Below are 18,069 nucleotides of genomic sequence, written 5' to 3'. Positions count from 1 at the left end.
AGGGTGTTCCACAGGGCAGGCGCCACCACTGAGAAGGCCCTCTGCCTGGTTCCCTGTAACTTGGCTTCTCACAGGGAGGGAACCGCCAGAAGGCCCTCGGAGCTGGACCTCAGTGTCCGGGTAGAACAATGGGGTGGAGACACTCCTTCAGGTTTACCGGGCCGAGGCCGTTTAGGGCTTTAAAGGTCAGCACCAACACTTTGAATTGTGCTCGGAAACGTACTGGGAATAAGGGCAGATAAATCGAAGAGCAGAAAAAAAATCTGAAAAACGAGGGAGGGGAGGTCAGGCAAATCAGTTTTTAAATTTTGCCTCTCTTTTACTGATAGGCTGCAGTGATTTCAGGAAGAAACCATGGAGGGCGGGGGAGTGGACAAATTCCGCATTAGAAATGTCCCCTTAGGAAATAATGGAAATTGTGGACTTGTTGTGTGAACACTCTCCTAACAAATGATTTCTTGGGAATGCATTGTGTTCAGTAAGTGGGACCTGTGCATACTAAGGGCACTGTGGTTCTAATTTCAGCCTCTTGCTATCATAAATTCTTTCAAGAATCTGGAACATTTCATCTATTCCCCCAGAGTATTTTCAGGCCCTTCCGGTTTGGGGTCCTCTGTCTCTGCCTTATTCCAAGCCTCGGAAGATGCTTGGGGGTGCTGAACGCCGCCCTCCAACCAGCTAAAACCTTCTGGTTATTCCAGCTACCGTATTTTTTGCTCTATAAGACACACCAGACCACAAGACGCACCTAGTTTTTGGAGGAGGAAAACAAGGAAAAAAATATTCTGAATCTCAGAAGCCAGAACAACAAGAGGGATCGCTGCACAGCGAAAGCAGCGATCCCTCTTGCTGTTCTGGCTTCTGGGATAGCTGTGCAGCCTACATTGACTTCATAAGACGCACACACATTTCCCCTTACTTTTTAGGAGGGAAAAAGTGAGTCTTATAGAGCAAAAAATACGTTATTTTTACCTGAGGAAGCCTGCTGTGAGACCAACAACATATGGATTTCCTGTACTTCTGCCCAACAAGACCAACGCAGGCCATGTGCTAAGGCTTAGCACATGCTCAGCGCATGCCGGGCTAGAAAGCTCATGCCAGGCCCTTTGCCCACCGGAAGTACCTGAGACCAGCCTGTTGCGGCACTGGTCCACCAGGTGCTGGCAATACTGGACCTCCGACCTGAGGTTCCGTAGCTCCTCGTAATCCACCCGGTACTGTTTCTTCAGGTCCTTCATCTTCATAATCAACATGAATTCCTCTTCGTCAATAATGATTTGTCCGTCCTCACTCTGGTATTCTCCTGGAGGGTCCAAGAACAGAACAAAATTTTATGGGTTGGGAGTGCACCTCAAAACCACAATGCCGTCCATCTCAGGGCGTACAGAGGAGTTGAAATCGCTTGTGAGCTTGCAAGCAATTTAGCAATCGCCTGGAAATCTCTTGGTTTAGTTAATGCGCATCAGCACATCTCCTGAGCTGATGCTTTTGAAGTGGGAAATGTCACAACAAGATTCAGAATATGAGTTGGGGGTGCAGATAACAAGTGATATATGGGAGTCATGTATAAAATCAACAGAAATAGCTTCTATAAATCTAAGACTAAGACTTATTCAGCAGAAAATAATACTCAGAGTCCATTGGACGCCAGCAAAACTTTACCAGAAGAAAATAACAAATGCAGACAACTGCTGGAGATATGGAAGTAAAAATGCAAACTTAGTACATATGATGATTGGCTGCCCAATGATAAGATCATTTTGGTGCGAGGTGAGGATATATATAGCAAGAGTCATTTTTTAAAAAAATGTTATTTAGGGGATTTGAATTTAATTGAATTATATACCGGAAACATGGGAGATTACAAGGGGTCAAAAAAAATGGATGTACCGTGCCATATTAGAAGCAAAAAAACTTGTTCTGATGAATTGGAAGAGACGCAAAAAGATCCCATTGAGCACATGGATTGACAATATGGACAGACTAGTTACATACGAATGAATTGCATATCGACGCAAATTAAGAATGGATAAATATGAAGACATCTGGAAGGATTACTTAAGAGATAAGGCGGAAAGTGGTGGGAAGTAGGGGGAGGAGAGGTGGGGAAATATTGTTAAAAAGGTCAAGTTATAGGTATATCAGTACTCAAATCTGAATTGTTAAATTGTGTTCTTAGTGTTATTGTGGTTTTGGTTGTATGTGTTTTTTGTGGTCGCTGTTTGTGTTGAAAAATGATTAAATAATTAAAACAACAACAACAACAAGGGGGGGGCACATGGGCCTACCCAAGAGGCTGGCCCACAATGACTTGGGTACAATCCCAGCATGATGTGGTTGGTGGCAGTCAGGCAGCATATATGATGTCCTGCATTAGTTCTGCCTATGCCGACTCCATTTCTTTTACTGTCCTCCACCTGCTCTTCAATGAAAGCGAGGAGTCTGGGGAAAGCCCTGCCAGTTTCATCAAGGCTGGTGAAACTGGAAACCAGTATAAACTTCGCCAGTGGCCTCTCTCCTCACCACCCACTCGCCTGCTCGGAAGGAGATGGGCGATAAAAACAAACTGAGTGAAGATGGCGACTGCCAGCAGCGAAAAGACCTTTGGATTGATTTGGCAGAAACACCAGCAGGTGAGGAGATGCTGCAAACTTATAGAGGGGAATCATAGACATAAAATTCACACAGAAATACACCATTGTTTCAACTCGCTTGTGGGAACAACTCAGAGGCCGCGAAAGAAGGAAGGTTAACAACAGGAAAAATTAGAGGAACCATCGGAAGTGACTATGAAAAGCAGTAGAGATATGAGATGATCGAAACCCTCCGAACTTGAAGCATGGGAAGCCCCGTTAAAAAAATTATAATTTGGCAGAATATTTGGATTATTTGATATGTATATGTATAATTTGGAATATTTGATGTGATTTGATTGGATTGTTAAAGTGGAAAACTTAATAAAAATTAAATTTTTAAAAAAGATAAAAACAGATGGTTTTTCTTTTTGATTAACATTTTATTTGAGTAATTTCATTTATACAAAGAGAAGAATGAGAAAAGAAAGAAAGAAAGTGAGAACGGGGGGGGGGGGGGAGAATACTGTTACATTACCACATATTAATACACAGATGTCTCTCTGTGTAACAATTTGGGCATCCAAGCTATGGTTTCCTATTCTTACTGTCCTTACACACACATAATTGTCAATAACCTCATATATTCTGTGTAAACTCATTCCAAATATCATTGTGTTTATGGGAGGATGCGTTAGGGAAATGGACCGATTGTTCTGCCTTACCTTTCTCCGGAGCTAGGAGGTGGAGAAGGAAATAGAGAATGAAAAGGAGGAAGACCTAGGTCAGGGTGACTAGCAAAAACGCTTCCACACAGAGGGAAAAGACTAAAATGTCAAAAGGCCATTCCCAGGTGTGCTTGGCTAGAGAGAAAGGAGGGCTGAAAAATGCACCTCGGAATGAATTCTGAACACTGAACAAAAGATACATAAAGGTGGCGAGGTGGCGAAGACGCCTCTTCCTGTTGGGCTAAGAATCTATTTAAGTGCCTGGCCAGAGGCAGTTAAAGCTGCATTTTATCAGCCATTTTATCTGCCAAGGCAGGAGGAGGTTCAAGGGCACCTGGAGCTAAATTACATACCGTATTTTTTGCTCTATAAGACTCACTTTTTCCCTCCTAAAAAGTAAGAGGGAATGTGTGTGCGTCTTATGGAGCGAATGCAGGCTGCGCAGCTATCCCAGAAGCCAGAACAGCAAAAGGGATTGCTGCTTTCGCTGCGCAGCGATCTCTCTTGCTGTTCTGGCTTCTGAGATTCAGAATATTTTTTTTCTTGTTTTCCTCCTCCAAAAACTAGGTGCGTATTGTGGTCTGGTGCGTCTTATAGAGCAAAAAATATGGTACTTGGAAATGAGTCTCTCATCTCCCCATTTCCGCAGCAACTTGTGATTTTTAAAAAATCCACGTAAAAATTCACTTTGTTAGGGGTGATTTTTCCTAATGCACACATCGTGGTGTGCGGTTTCGACAAACACACTTCTTCAAGCGATTGCCCTTAATGTAATACCCTGGATTTGTAATTTGGTGGGAGGACTGCATTGCAGAATCTGGAGAAATGAATTTTGGAGAACTTCTCAAACTGCTTCTGAAAGCGTGACTTAGGCAGGTTCTCGTTTAAACGCAGACCAAATCGAATTCCTTTCCCCTCCCTAGTTGCCAGGCATGGCACAGCATCTCTCCCCGCCCCAACTTTAACATGAGTCTCACCCGCTTTCGGGGTTGGACTAGATGACCCTCGGGTCCCTTCTAACTCGTAAGATAGATCTCTGACGCAGCCCAGGCCCGGCTCACCCTGCTGATCGCGTTCAGCTTTCTGGGCGTCCAGTGCCTGCTTCATGTTGTCCATCTCCGTTTTGAGCACGTTGATTCTCTGGGCAACCTCGTTCATTTTGCCCTTGCGGTCATTCAGGATGGCTTTGTTCTCCTTGAATATCCGGTTGATTTCGCTGCCGCGCTCGTTCTTGAACTCCTCAAAGGCTGCTGTCTTTGCAGGTGGGGAACTGTTTCCAAATAATAATAATAATAATAATAATAATAATAATAATAATAAATTTTATTTATACCCTGCCCTCCCCAGCCAAGACCCGGCTCAGGGAAGCCAACACCCGATATAAAAACAAATTGATGAAGATACAACTTAAAAATAAGATTAAAAGACAACATTAAAACATTAAAATGTTAAAATGCAGCTTCATTTCAATGGAAACTCAAATCAAAAACTTTTGGGGGGATGAAAACGTCAAGACAAGAAGAGAAGGACAATTTAAAAAAAAACCCAGCTATTCCAAGCCAGAGGTGGTATGTGTGTATGTTTGTGTGTGTTGACTATTTGGGACATTCTGTGGGGAGTCATGAATTTCGCTACAGAGCCAGGAGGAAAATAAACCCTTCAGGGCACAGGGAGGGGAAAGGCTGAGCTTGGAGACTGGCGATAATCCCCATAAGAGTCTGCCTGAGTCAGAATCATAGAGTTGGAACGGGAGACCAAGAGTCTCTGCAATGAGCTCTATTTGGGGCTACCTTTGAAGGTGACCTGGAAATTACGACTAATGCAGAATGCGGCAGCCAGACTGGTGACTGGGAGCAGCCACTGAGACCACATAACACCGGTCTTGAAAGACCTACATTGGCTCCCAGTACGTTTCCAAGCACAATTCAAAGTGTTGGTGCTGTCCTTTAAAGCCCTAAACGGCCTCAGCCTGAAGGGGCGTCTCCACCCCCATCGTTCTACCCGGACACTGAGGTCCAGTGCCGAGGGCCTTCTGGCAGTTCCCTCCCTGCGAGAAGTGAGGTTACAGGGAACCAGACAGAGGGCCTTCTCAGTAGTGGCACCCGCCCTGTGGAACGCCCTCCCACCAGATGTCAAAGAGAAAAACAACTACCAGACTTTTAGAAGACATCTGAAGGCAGCCCTGTTTAGGGAAGTTTCTAATGTTTAATAGGTTATTGTATTTTAATATTGTATTGGAAACTCCCCAGAGTGGCTGGGGAAACCCAGCCAGAGGGGCGGAGTATAAATAAAAAAATATAACTATTGAACTGCCCTTACTATGAGAAAGTTCTTGCTGGTGTTGTGTCGGAATCTCCTTCCTTGGAACTTGAAGCCATGGGTTCGAGTCCTACCCTCCACAGCAGGAGAAAACAAGCTCGCTCCCTCTTCCATGTGACATCCCTGAAGATGGTGATGGCCAAACTTGGCCCTCCAGCTGTATTGGGACTACAACTCCCATCAACCCTAGCTAACAGGACCAGTGGTCAGGGATGATGGTGTGATGGCCTGGGACTCGGGCTCAGACTCAGAACCAGAGGGGTCTCAGTCCGCACCAGATCCTTTGCCTCAGGCATCATCTGAACCTAGTCTGGGGCCTGATCCTGAAGAGCCTCAGTCTGCACAGGTTCCCCTGCAACAAACACCAGCTGAGCCGAGTCAGGGGCCTGAGCCTGCCCTGGTTCCAGATGCGGGGATGACCTCGTTGCCTTCAGCTGACCCATCACTTACAGCTGCTCCACTAACGGTTTGGTCAGGGGAGGCTGAGGCGGCCCCTGGGTCTAGTAACCCACCAACGTCTCCCGAGCTGCAGAGACTGAGGTCCGAGAGAAGGAGACCTCGCCTTCAGGCGAGACAGGGAGTGCTCGCCTTCAGGCGAGACAGGGAGGTGAGTCACCGGGGGATCAGGACCGGCCGTTACCCATCAGAGATAAAAGGCTGCCGGACTCCGTCCCAGGTTGTGGGAGCAACATTGCTGCTTGCTGGAACCTGCCTAAGACCTTGTGCCTGACCTTGCCGGGTTTCCTGCCTTGGCCATGTTGGACTGACTCCTCGCGGAATCCTTGGATTCAGGACCGGACCTGGACCATGTGGCTCGGGTTAACCCCCGGGCCCAGCACAGATGGGAATTGTAGTCCCAAAACAGCTGGAGGGCCAAGTTTGGCCATCACTGCCTTAAGATATTTGAAGATGGCTCTCCTATCTCCTACCAGTCTCCTCTTTTCCAGGCTAAACATACCCAACTTCTTCAACCATTCCTCATAAGGCTTGGTTTCCAGACCTCTGATCATCTTGGTCTCCCTCTGCACACGTCCCACCTTGTCAATATCCTCCTTAAATTGTGGCACCCAGAGATTTCTGAAACTGGAGTGCCCAGTACTGGACACAGGACTGCAGGTGGGGTCTGACCGAGGTAGCCTAGAGCAGTACTACAGTGGTGCCTCGCAAGACAAAACGAATCCGTTCCGTGAGTCTCTTCGTCTAGCGATTTTTTCGTCTTGCGAAGCAAGCCCATTGACGGCTTAGCGGATTAGCGCTATTAGCGGCTTTTAGCGGCTTAGCGGATCAGCTGATAAGTGGCTTAGCGGCTTAGAAAAAGGGGGGATGGAAAGGGAAAAAAACCCGCAGGAACTCGCAAGACATTTTCGTCTTGCGAAGCAAGCCCATAGGAAATTCATTTTGCAAAGCACCTCCAAAACGGAAAACCCTTTCGTCTAGCAGGTTTTCCGTCTTGCGAAGCATTCGTCTTGCGGGGCACCACTGTATTACTCCCCTTGATCTGGCTTTGAGTGAATTTGAACTATAAAAATGGTGTGTGCATGCAGACGCAGAGAACGAGTCATCCCCACCATCAGTTTTTGGAACAGCACCCTACTCGGCTACAGACAGGGCTAAGGTCCTCCCTAAGAGGCAAAGAACCAACCTGGGCCTCGTGCTGGGCTCCTCTCTTGGCGCGGAGTCAGAGCGATGGGTCTCGAAGCTGACGGCGTCCTGCTCGCGGATCAAGCCCTCCCTTGCCTCCGGGTCCTTGCTGACTGCCCCTACCTGGCTGCGGGACGGGGAAAGGGTCTCCAGATCCTTCCCAGAAAGAGGACTCGCCAAACCTTCCTTCTTCAGAGTGGGACTGGGAAAGAAGCAGCAGAGGGCAACGTTTTATGGCCGGATCCAGGGCTGAGCTTGAGTTCCACTGAGGCCGTGACCTGAGCCTTCCTCAGTGAAACTGGGAGGTGCTCAGCTCTAGTTGGGGACACTTGAGGATGCAGCTTTGAGGACCACCACCCAAAGCTGGCCAAGGGGAAGACCGGTGATGGAGAGATCAAAAGTCCTGCAAGAGCTTTCCAGGCCTCTGGGAGCCTTTGGTGCCTCTGAAAGGGGGCATATCACCGTCTTTTTCGCTCCATAAGATGCACCTGACCATTAGATGCACCTTAGAGGGGGAAAGCAAGAAAAAAAAAATCTTTAAAGGGAGCACTGAGCAGAGCCTGTATACATCCCAGGCTGTGCTCAGTTCTCCCTTTCACGGGCCGTGTGGAGCGTGTGTGCGGCGCCACCTCCATCGTTGTGCCTGGACACTGAGGTCCAGCTCCAAGGGCTTTCTGGCGATCCCCTCCCTGAAAGAAGCCAGGTTACAGGGAACCAGGCAGAGGGCCTTCTCGGTGGTGGCGCCAGCCCTGTGGAACACCCTCCCACCAGATGTCAAAGAGAAAAATAACTGCCAAACTTTTATAAGACATCTGAAAGCAGCCCTGTTTAGGGAAGCTTTTAATGTTTCATAGGTTACAGCGGTACCTCAGGTTACATACGCTTCAGGTTACAGAATCTGCTAACCCAGAAATATTACCTCGGGTTAGGAACTTTGCTTCAGGATGAGAACAGAAATCGTGCTCTGGCGGCGCAGCAGCAGCAGGAGGCCCCATTAGCTAAAGTGGTGCTTCAGGTTAAGAACAGTTTCAGGTTAAGAATGGACCTCCGGAACGAATTAAGTACTTAACCCAAGGTACCACTGTATTGTATTTTAGTGTTCTGTTGGAAGCCGCCCAGAGTGGCTGGGGAAACTCAGCCAGATGGGCGGGGTATAAATAATAAGTTATTATTTTTATGATTATGATTAAACTGCATGAGGGGGCACAGAGAAGCCCTGGTGTTGCCCAGACTGGCTCCTGCCTCTCGGCCACAGGAGGGTCCACAACCCAGCTGCCAACCCCCCAACCCCGCCACTACAGCAGGCAGAGAAGCAACGCTCAGGGGTCCGCATTTGCCACGGCCCACGGGAGCGTAAGAAATCCGACCTGAAGACGCGTGACCGTGGGAACAGGAGGGAACCAACCTGACTTGCTCCTTGCCCCGCTTTGCTTTCGATTTCTTCCCGCCGGGCTTGGATGAGAAAGGAGCGACTCCGATGCCAAATCCTTGCCCGTCAACTTCCCCAACCAGGTGTCCCTCGGCGTCAACCAGTCCTGCCTGGCGACAGTGGAGATCGGAGGGGCTGTTAAGTGGTTTCAAATCTCTGCCCCTGGAACCTGCAACTGGGATTCCACTCAAATGTGCCGCCTCCCCAGCAACTTACATACATACACACAGGCCAAACTCTGAGGACATCAGAACATGAGAAGAGAGGTGCTTATTATGGGAAGTTTGCAAGCAGGATCTGAGCACGAGAGCCCACTGTCTCCTGCAGTTTCTGGCAACGGGCATTCAGAAGCATTGCTGCCTCTGTTTTTAGGATACCAGGATTATTCAGTCGAATTGGATTGCATGGGTTTAAATTTGGGAGGCAGGTTAGGAGTGGAAATTGGCTGGGACACGGAAACACTGTCTACCAGCTCCACCTGGTACGCAGGATAAGACCCTCCCTGCCCGCGGACTGTCTCGCCAGAGTGGTGCATGCTCTGGTTATCTCCCGCTTGGACTACTGCAACGCGCTCTACATGGGGCTACCTTTGAAGGTGACCCGGAAACTGCAACTAATCCAGAATGCGGCATCTAGACTGGTGACTGGGAGTGGCCACCAGAACCACATAACACCGGTCCTGAGAGATCTGCATTAGCTCCCAGTACGTTTCCGAGTACAATTCAAAGTGTTGGTGCTGACCTTTAAAGCCCTAAACAGCCTCGGTCCTGTATACCTGATGGAGCGTCTCCACCTCCATTGTTCTGCCACAGAGGTCCAGCGCCGAGGGCCTTCTGGTGGTTCCCTCATTGTGAGAAGTGAGGTTACAGGGAAGCAGACAGAGGGCCTTCTCGGTAGTGGCACCCGCCGTGTGGAACACCCTCCCTTCAGATGTGAAGGAAATAAGTAGCTATCTTCTCTCTAAAAGACACCTGAAGGCAGCCCTGTTCAGGGAAGTTTTAAATATTTAACGCTGTACTGTTTTTAACACTTGATTGGGAACCGCCCAGAGTGGCTGGGGAAACTCAGCCAGGTGGGTGGGGTATAAATAATAAATTATTATTGTTGTTATTGTTATTGTTATTCTTATTATTATTAGAGAACCGTGTTTTTCTGATGTGGACAAACAGAGCCATCTGGAATGTGCGGCCTGCAAAATGTTGCCGGGCTGCAATGCCTCTCATTGTAGGGGGCCATAAGTTTTCCGGGGGGTGGACCTTGAAGTGGAACCAAATACAGAAGAATTAAAACACAAATGCTGAACCTGGCTCTGGGTTCCAGCCCAATGATCTTGGTCTCTCTCTCCCTCCCTCTCTCACACACACGTGTGCTAGTGCACCAACACCAACCTTTTGAACTGCAGACAGGGTTGCGTAGTCGTTTTTGTCTATCAGGGTGTATTTATTCCGCAGCCTGGCTTCCACTTCCTGCTCTTGCTGGCTAAAAAAGAGAAACACGCGCCCATACCGTTGGGCTGAGCTGTCGTGGCCGCCTCCTGCACCCGCTACCCCTGCTCCACTGTGTCAGGAGTGTGTGACCAGTAGGGCTTCGGAGGACTGGGGCCTTCCTAAGTTGGTTCTGGAAAGGCAAGGCGCAGCCACACAGGTGAGGCCGATTGGTAACTCACAGCACCTGGTGGCAAGAGCCGGGAAGGGATATAAGGTCAGCATTTCCCTTTGGCTCTTGGCCACAGCAACACACTCCCTGCCTTGCTGTGTTTGGCTCCTTGCTTCCTGTTCCTCAGACCTCAGCTCCTTGACTCCCTGTTTTTTTGATTCTCGGACCCTTGACTTCGTGGCTCCCTGCTTCTCGACCCTTGACTTTGTGACTCCTTGCTTCTTGACCCTCGGACCCTTGACTTCGTGACTCCCTGCTTCTCGACCCTCGGACCCTTGACTTCGTGACTCCCTGCTTCTCGACCCTCGGACCCTTGACTTCGTGACTCCCTGCTTCTCGACCCTTGACTTTGTGACTCCTTGCTTCTTGACCCTCGGACCCTTGACTTCGTGGCTCCCTGCTTCTCGACCCTTGACTTTGTGACTCCCTGCTTCTCGACCCTTGACTTTGTGACTCCTTGCTTCTTGACCCTCGGACCCTTGACTTCGTGGCTCCCTGCTTCTCGACCCTCGGACCCTTGACTTCGTGACTCCCTGCTTCTCGACCCTCGGACCCTTGACTTCGTGACTCCCTGCTTCTCGACCCTCGGACCCTTGACTTCGTGACTCCCTGCTTCTTGACCCTCGGACCCTTGACTTCGTGACTCCCTGATTCTCGACCCTTGACTTTGTGACTCCTTGCTTCTTGACCCTCGGACCCTTGACTTCGTGGCTCCCTGCTTCCCGACCCTCGGACCCTTGACTTCGTGGCTCCCTGCTTCTCGACCCTCGGACCCTTGACTTCGTGGCTCCCTGCTTCCCGACCCTCGGACCCTTGACTTCGTGGCTCCCTGCTTCTCGACCCTCGGACCCTTGACTTCGTGACTCCCTGCTTCTCGACCCTCGGACCCTTGACTTCGTGACTCCCTGCTTCTCGACCCTTGACTTTGTGACTCCTTGCTTCTTGACCCTCGGACCCTTGACTTCGTGGCTCCCTGCTTCTTGACCCTCGGACCCTTGACTTTGTGACTCCCTGATTCTCGACCCTTGACTTTGTGACTCCTTGCTTCTTGACCCTCGGACCCTTGACTTCGTGGCTCCCTGCTTCCCGACCCTCGGACCCTTGACTTCGTGACTCCCTGCTTCTCGACCCTTGACTTTGTGACTCCTTGCTTCTTGACCCTCGGACCCTTGACTTCGTGACTCCCTGCTTCTCGACCCTTGACTTTGTGACTCCTTGCTTCTTGACCCTTGGATCCTTGACTTCGTGACTCCCTGCTTCCTGACCCTCGGACCCCTGGCTTCTGGACTCTCATTCCTGCTCCCACCCCGCCATCTTGCCCCTGGTCCTGACATTCTCAGCCGGGACTTCGATCGCCCGTAGACCAGACCATGACGTACTGTCTCCCAGGACCAGAAGAGGATTGAAGCGGGAGGAGAAAAAGCGGGTGCACACAGGCGTAGTCTTTGCCTGCCTGAGCATAACTTGGTGGGGGGGGGGAGATACACAAGTCGAGGTCAGGGTCTCTCTGTTGCGGCAACTGCCTCACTGGGTGCACACCTAGAGGAGCTGAAACATAGGACTGATGGACATGCCTTTGCCTAACTTGAAAGTGTTAGAATTCCTGATCTATGATTGCCCACTCAGGCATGTGTCTCTGCCAGGGTCCTACTCGAGTGTAGGCTGAACTCCTGACAGCAAGTGTACTTTTGACAATAAAGAGTTAATTCCTTCCTCTGGTCATGCCTTGCCTGAGAGCGCGACAGGTACAGCCTGGGGAGAAGATATGGCAAGAGAGAAACATGGCAACCGAACCTGAGGTTCCCCACTCCAATTCTAGAGAATGAATGGAGGTTGCGTCTGAAGTACAGTGCTACCTTGGGTTACAGTCACCTCAGGTTACAAACTCCGCTAACCCAGAAATAGTACCTCGGGTTAAGAACTTTGCTTCAGGATGAGAACAGAAATCGCGCGGCAGCAATGGGAGGCCCCATTAGCTAAAGTGGTGCTTCAGGTTAAGAACAGACCTCCGGAACAAATTAAGTTCTTAACCCAAGGTACCACTGTATACCCTAACACAGCCTTTCCCAACTTGGTGCCCTCCAGACTTTTTGAACCACAATTTCCATCAGCCCCAGCAAGCATGTCCAATACTCAGGGATGGTGGGAGCTGTACTGCAAAACCATGGTTTGGGAAGGCTTCCCTAATGAATACCAAGCAGATGTGATGTTCTGCGGGAAAACGGCTGGGTGAAGAGAAGCGATGCGAGGCACCAGCCGGGGAACCTCCAAGTGAAAACCTAGAGGAGGGAGACTCAAGAGCCAGGGGGTTGGTGGTGGGACACCGAGGAGAGGCCAGAGAGAAAAGATTGGTGGAAGTGTTGGAAGCTGAGGGGGCAACAGGGTTTAGTGAGCAGGAAGAGCCTGTGATAGGGAGCAGTGCAGACTCCGAGGCTGAAGCGGAGGAGCGGGGTCAAGAGACTGCAGAAAAATCCAGGGAGTCTTCCCCTCCTTGCTGCGACAAGCTCCCTCCCTGCTGGTCTCCAAGGAAGTGCAGAAGAGCAGGATGAGGAGGGTGGAACAGAGATCATAGGTGTACAGACAGTTTGAGACTGCTTGGGAAACATCCGGGAGAGAAGTCATCTTAAGGGTGGTAGAGGAGGGGTTCTGGTAACTGCTCCATAGAGGCAAGACCTGCGGGGAAGGGTTCTGAGACCACGAGGCTGAATAAAGCGTTAACTTCACTGGCCTCAAAGATTTGCTTTCTTTCTTGCTGGCCTGCGTCCGACTCCAGCCCTGACAACGGCATCGTAGGTGGACATCATGAGTGGGAATCACAAACGCCAGCGAAGAGTTTCTAAGTGCAGGCGTCAGCGGAGTGTAAGCACAGGCAAGCCAAAGCACTTACCCCAAAATCATTTTGAACTGGTTGAATATTTCGTGGATTTGTCTGATGCTCAAAATCTGGCAAAGCAGAGGGAATGACATAATGAGGCAGGCAGCCCTGGCCAACGTTTTCAAATGTTTCACGGTAAAATGAGACGCAGGGGTCAGCAAACTTTTTCAGCAGGGGGCCGGTCCACGGTCCCTCAGACCTTGTGGGGGGCCGGGCTATATTTTGGAGGGGGAAATGAACGAATTCCTATGCCCCACAAATAACCCAGAGATGCATTTTAAATAAAAGGACACATTCTACTCATGTAAAAACACGCTGATTCCCAGACCGTCCGTGGGCCAGATTTAGAAGGTGATTGAGCCGGATCCGGCCCCCGGGCCTTAGTTTGCCTACTCATGAATGAGAGGGTCAAAGTAGCTTCCTGATGAGGGACCTGGTTGGCCGCTATGAGAATAGGATGTTAGATGAGGGGCCTTTGGCTTGATCCAGCAGCCAGACTGTGTTTATCTCCCCTTAATCTATATGGCCCTGCCTTGGGCCTCACTGCTTCCGAATGAGCAAGAAACTATGATTTGCCCAACCCATCTCTGAAGACACCCCCCGGATCTGCAAAATGACAACTACAGTGGTACCTCTGGTTGCGAACGTGATCCGTTCCAGAGGCCCATTCACAACATGTGTTATGTATTGAAGTTCTCACCCTGGGCCAGCAGGGGGATACTGTAGATAGTTATGCAAATGAAGGATCGAAAGTGACGTTCAGTGATTGGATAGTTTTAGAAAGTTGTTACAGTAACAAGGTAATAGAGCTCTATATAAGCAGGCAGACTGAGCCCTTCAGTTTAGTTCTGTTCTGGCATCTGAATAAAGAGCTGTTTGAAGAATCGCTGTGTCAACAACATGAGCAGAACTCAACCCACGTCTGTGCATGCGAGGGTCGCGATTTGCCACTTCTCTACATGCGCGTGACGTCATTTTGCACGAGCAGTGAAACCCGGAAGTAACCCTTTCCGGTACTTCTGGCTTGCCGTGGGTCGCAACCTGAAAACGTACAACCTGAAGCAAACATAGCATGAGGTATGACTGTACCTACATCTAACTCATCTATGGTTCCATCGAGGTAGCGGCGGACTTGAGAGCTGATCTCTGCCACCTGGATTTCATTCAGGGGTTCGTAAGACACTGGAGGACGGTTGAGCTGCAAGCGTAAGAGAACAGAAGGTCAGCAGTTAGGTGACAGGTGAGAGAGGCAGGCCCACCCCTGTTCTCCATAATGCTAGAAGTTCTCCTGGCCATGCCAAAATCGCTTTCCGTCCAATGCTTCATAGAATCATAGAGTTGGAAGTGCCCCCAGAGTTCCTCTAGGCCAGCCTTTCTCAACCTGTGGGTCCCCAGATATTGTTGAACTACAACTCCCATCACCCCTAGCTAGCAAGGCCAGAGATCAGGGATGATGGGAGTTGTAGTCCAACAACATCTGGGGACCCATGGGTTGAGAACCGCTGCTCTAGTCCAACCCAATGCAGGGATCTCAGCTAAAGCATCCATGACAGATGGCCATCCAATCTCTGCTTTAAAATCTCCAAGGAAGGAGAGTTCACAACCTCCCGAGGGAGTTGGTTCCTCTGTCTAACATAGGGGCCGGCAAGGTTTACCTCGCCTGGGCCAGTTCACTCCAGCAGACATCCCTCCGTGGGCCAGATCTCACGCGCAGCCGCAATTTCCGGCGTCTGAGCATGCGCAGATGCAATTTCCGGCACCGCGGAAGCGAGTCCCTGCGCTGATATACACACACACACACACACATATATATATATAGATATATATATATATATATATATATGGGTGGGTGGGTGTGTATATATACACACATACACACACATATTTTTATTAGTTTTTTTAACATATCCTTTCCAACAATCACATAACATAGCTTCTTATCTTTTTAGATAAGAATATTTTAGACTTCCGTCATCACCTCTGATGATTTTCCGTTTTTTATCACTTATTCTGCATTTCTTAATTTCTCTGTTACTCTAAATTATCATGAACTAATAATTCTCATAGTCTTTCTTGCAATATTTGAGATAGTCCTCCTTTCAGTACTTCTTGCAGTCCTACTAGCATAATCTGTTCATTACAATTGCTTTTCAAATAGTTCGTGTATTTACTCCAGTCTTCTAAGAATCTCTGGTCCCGCAGGTTTCGAATCCTTCCTGTTAATTTAGCCAATTCTGCATAGTCCATCATGCGCTGCGCTGATTTAGCGCAGCGCATGGGGACTCGCTGAACTGCCAGAAAGTGGCTAACACCCCAGAGGACAGGATCACACTTCAAAACGACCTTGACAGATTAGAGAACTGGGCCAAAACAAACAAGATGAATTTTAACAGGGAGAAATGTAAAGTATTGCACTTGGACAAAAAAAAATGAGAGGCACAAATACAAGATGGGTGACACCTGGCTTGAGAGCAGTACATGTGAAAAGGATCTAGGAGTCTTGGTTGACCACAAACTTGACATGAGCCAACAGTGTGACACGACAGCTAAAAAAGCCAATGCAATTCTGGGCTGCATTAATAGGAGTATAGCATCTAGATCAAGGGAAGTAATAGTGCCACTGTATTCTGCTCTGGTCAGACCTCACCTGGAGTACTGTGTCCAGTTCTGGGCACCACAGTTCAAGAAGGACACGGACAAACTGGAACGTGTCCAGAGGAGGGCAACCAAAATGGTCAAAGGCCTGGAAACGATGCCTTATGAGGAACGGCTAAGGGAGCTGGGCATGTTTAGCCTGGAGAAGAGGAGGTTAAGGGGTGATATGATAGCCATGTTCAAATATATAAAAGGATGTCACATAGAGGAGGGACAAAGGTTGTTTTCTGCTGCTCCAGAGAAGCGGACACGGAGCAATGGTTCCAAACTACAAGAAAGAAGATTCCACCTAAACATTAGGAAGAACTTCCTGACAGAAAGAGCTGTTCGACAGTGGAATTTGCTGCCAAGGAGTGTGGTGGAGTCTCCTTCTTTGGAGGTCTTTAAGCAGAGGCTTGACAACCATATGTCAGGAGTGCTCTGATGGTGTTTCCTGCTTGGCAGGGGGTTGGACTCGATGGCCTTTGTGGTCTCTTCCAACTCTATGATTCTATGATTCTATGAAAGTCCTTTCTGATCCTTTGTTGGAATCTCATCTTGTAACTTGAATTCATTGCTTCGAGTCCTACGCTCCAGAGCAGGAGAAAACAAGTTTGCTCCATCTTTCATGGCCCAGCCCTTGAGATGTTTGAAGGTGGCTATTATAGCTACTCTCAGCCTGCTCTTTTCCAGGCTAAACATACCCAACTCCCTCAACCATTCATCCTAAGGCTTGCTTTCCAGACCCTTAATCATTTTGGTTGGCCGTCTCTGCACCTGTTCCAGCATCTCAACCTCCTTCTTAAATTGTGGTGCCCAGAATGTCATTAGGCGGTGAAGACCACAGCCAGCTTCCCCACTCCCCAACAGAGAACTGTACAACCTTCAACTGCTTGCCTAAAGGTAGGGCCATCTACACACCATGGAGAAGACAGCTTGAATAACTATTAGCATTTATGGCACTTTAGAGCAGTGTTTCCCAACCTTGTGCCTCCAGCTGTTTTTGGACTACAATTCCCATCATCCCTTGCCACTGGTCTTGCTAGTCAGGGATGATGGGAGTTGTAGTTCAAAAACAGCTGGAGGCACAAGGTTGGGAAACACTGCTTTAGAGCATGCGAAGCATCTCAAAGACATTAGCTTGCTGCAGAATTTACAACAGCAATGTACGGTAAAAGCTGGAGCAACTGTTTGCACACAGAAGGTCGCAGGTTCAATCCCTGTCATCTCCAGGTAGGACCAGAAATTGAATTGGTCTGACCTGATATACAGCATCTTCCTTAATAGCTGAGTGATATCAGCAGGTTGTGGCAGATGAAGCAGGGCTGAACCCAAGAGAATGACCAACCTAGTGAAAACAAAACAAATTCCTTCCAGTAGCACCTTAAAGACCAACTAAGTCAGTTCTTGGTATGAGCTTTCGTGTGCATGCACACTTCTTCAGATACACTGAAACAGAAGTTTCCAGACCCTTCTATATAGTGAGAAGGTGGGGAGGGGTATTACTCAGAAGGGTGGTGGGAATGGGTGATTGGCAGATAGCTGTGATGAGCCTGTTGACGACTCTTAACGACTGCAATAGGTCTTACAGGAAAAAGCAAGGGGTGAGAAGGTGAAAAATGGCTTTGTCATGTATAATGAGATAAGAATCCAAGGTCTTTGTTCAGACCAGGTTTCTCCATGGTTTTAAGTTTGGTGATAAGTTGTAATTCAGCAGCTTCTCTTTCCAGTCTATTTCTGAAATTCCTTTGTAGTAAAACAGCTACTTTGAGATCTTGTATAGAATGTTCTGGGAGATTGAAGTGTTCTCCTACTGGTTTCTCTGCCTTGTGATTCCTGATGTCCGATTTATGTCCGTTTATAAGATTTATGTCCGTTTATCAGAGCTCAACCTAGTGAAGTTATGGCTAGCACAAGATCTGGACCGGGGTCTTCCTGATCCATAGCTCAGGCTCTTAGTCATTGCACTATACCAACCAGTCTTGTAGCAAAAGGCTGGCCATTATGATGTCTGTGTGCTGCTTGTTTCTATGGCTGGACAACTGCAGTACAAAATTTGGAGAAATCTGAATTTCAATAATAATAATAATAATTTATTATTTGTACCCCGCCCCTCTGGCTGGGTTTCCCCAGCCACTCCGGGTGGCTTCCAACAAAGATTAAAAATACAATGAAATGTCACACATTAGAATACAATAACCTATTAAACATTAA

The 18,069-nt window shown here is 48.6% G+C and overlaps 1 protein-coding gene across 3 annotated transcripts in view; it reads right to left on the bottom strand.

Annotated features, from left to right (window-relative positions):
* Positions 1 to 18,069, bottom strand: part of KIF9 (kinesin family member 9) — a 39,767-nt gene that overhangs the window by 5,422 nt on the left and 16,276 nt on the right. For all 3 annotated transcript variants that reach the window (XM_081834272.1, XM_081834273.1, XM_081834274.1), the window contains 7 exons: positions 14,315 to 14,419; positions 13,234 to 13,289; positions 10,079 to 10,169; positions 8,667 to 8,800; positions 7,263 to 7,463; positions 4,363 to 4,571; positions 1,124 to 1,303 (listed from right to left, as the gene is read on the bottom strand). In XM_081834272.1, coding sequence (XP_081690398.1) covers positions 1,124 to 1,303; positions 4,363 to 4,571; positions 7,263 to 7,463; positions 8,667 to 8,800; positions 10,079 to 10,169; positions 13,234 to 13,289; positions 14,315 to 14,419 — 976 coding nt within the window. The remainder of the gene's footprint in view (positions 1 to 1,123; positions 1,304 to 4,362; positions 4,572 to 7,262; positions 7,464 to 8,666; positions 8,801 to 10,078; positions 10,170 to 13,233; positions 13,290 to 14,314; positions 14,420 to 18,069) is intronic.

This window comes from Podarcis erhardii, assembly GCF_964252035.2.
Source record: "Podarcis erhardii genome assembly, chromosome: 12".
NCBI classification, from domain to species: Eukaryota; Metazoa; Chordata; class Lepidosauria; order Squamata; family Lacertidae; genus Podarcis; species Podarcis erhardii.
This window is presented reverse-complemented; position numbering and strand designations above follow the sequence as displayed.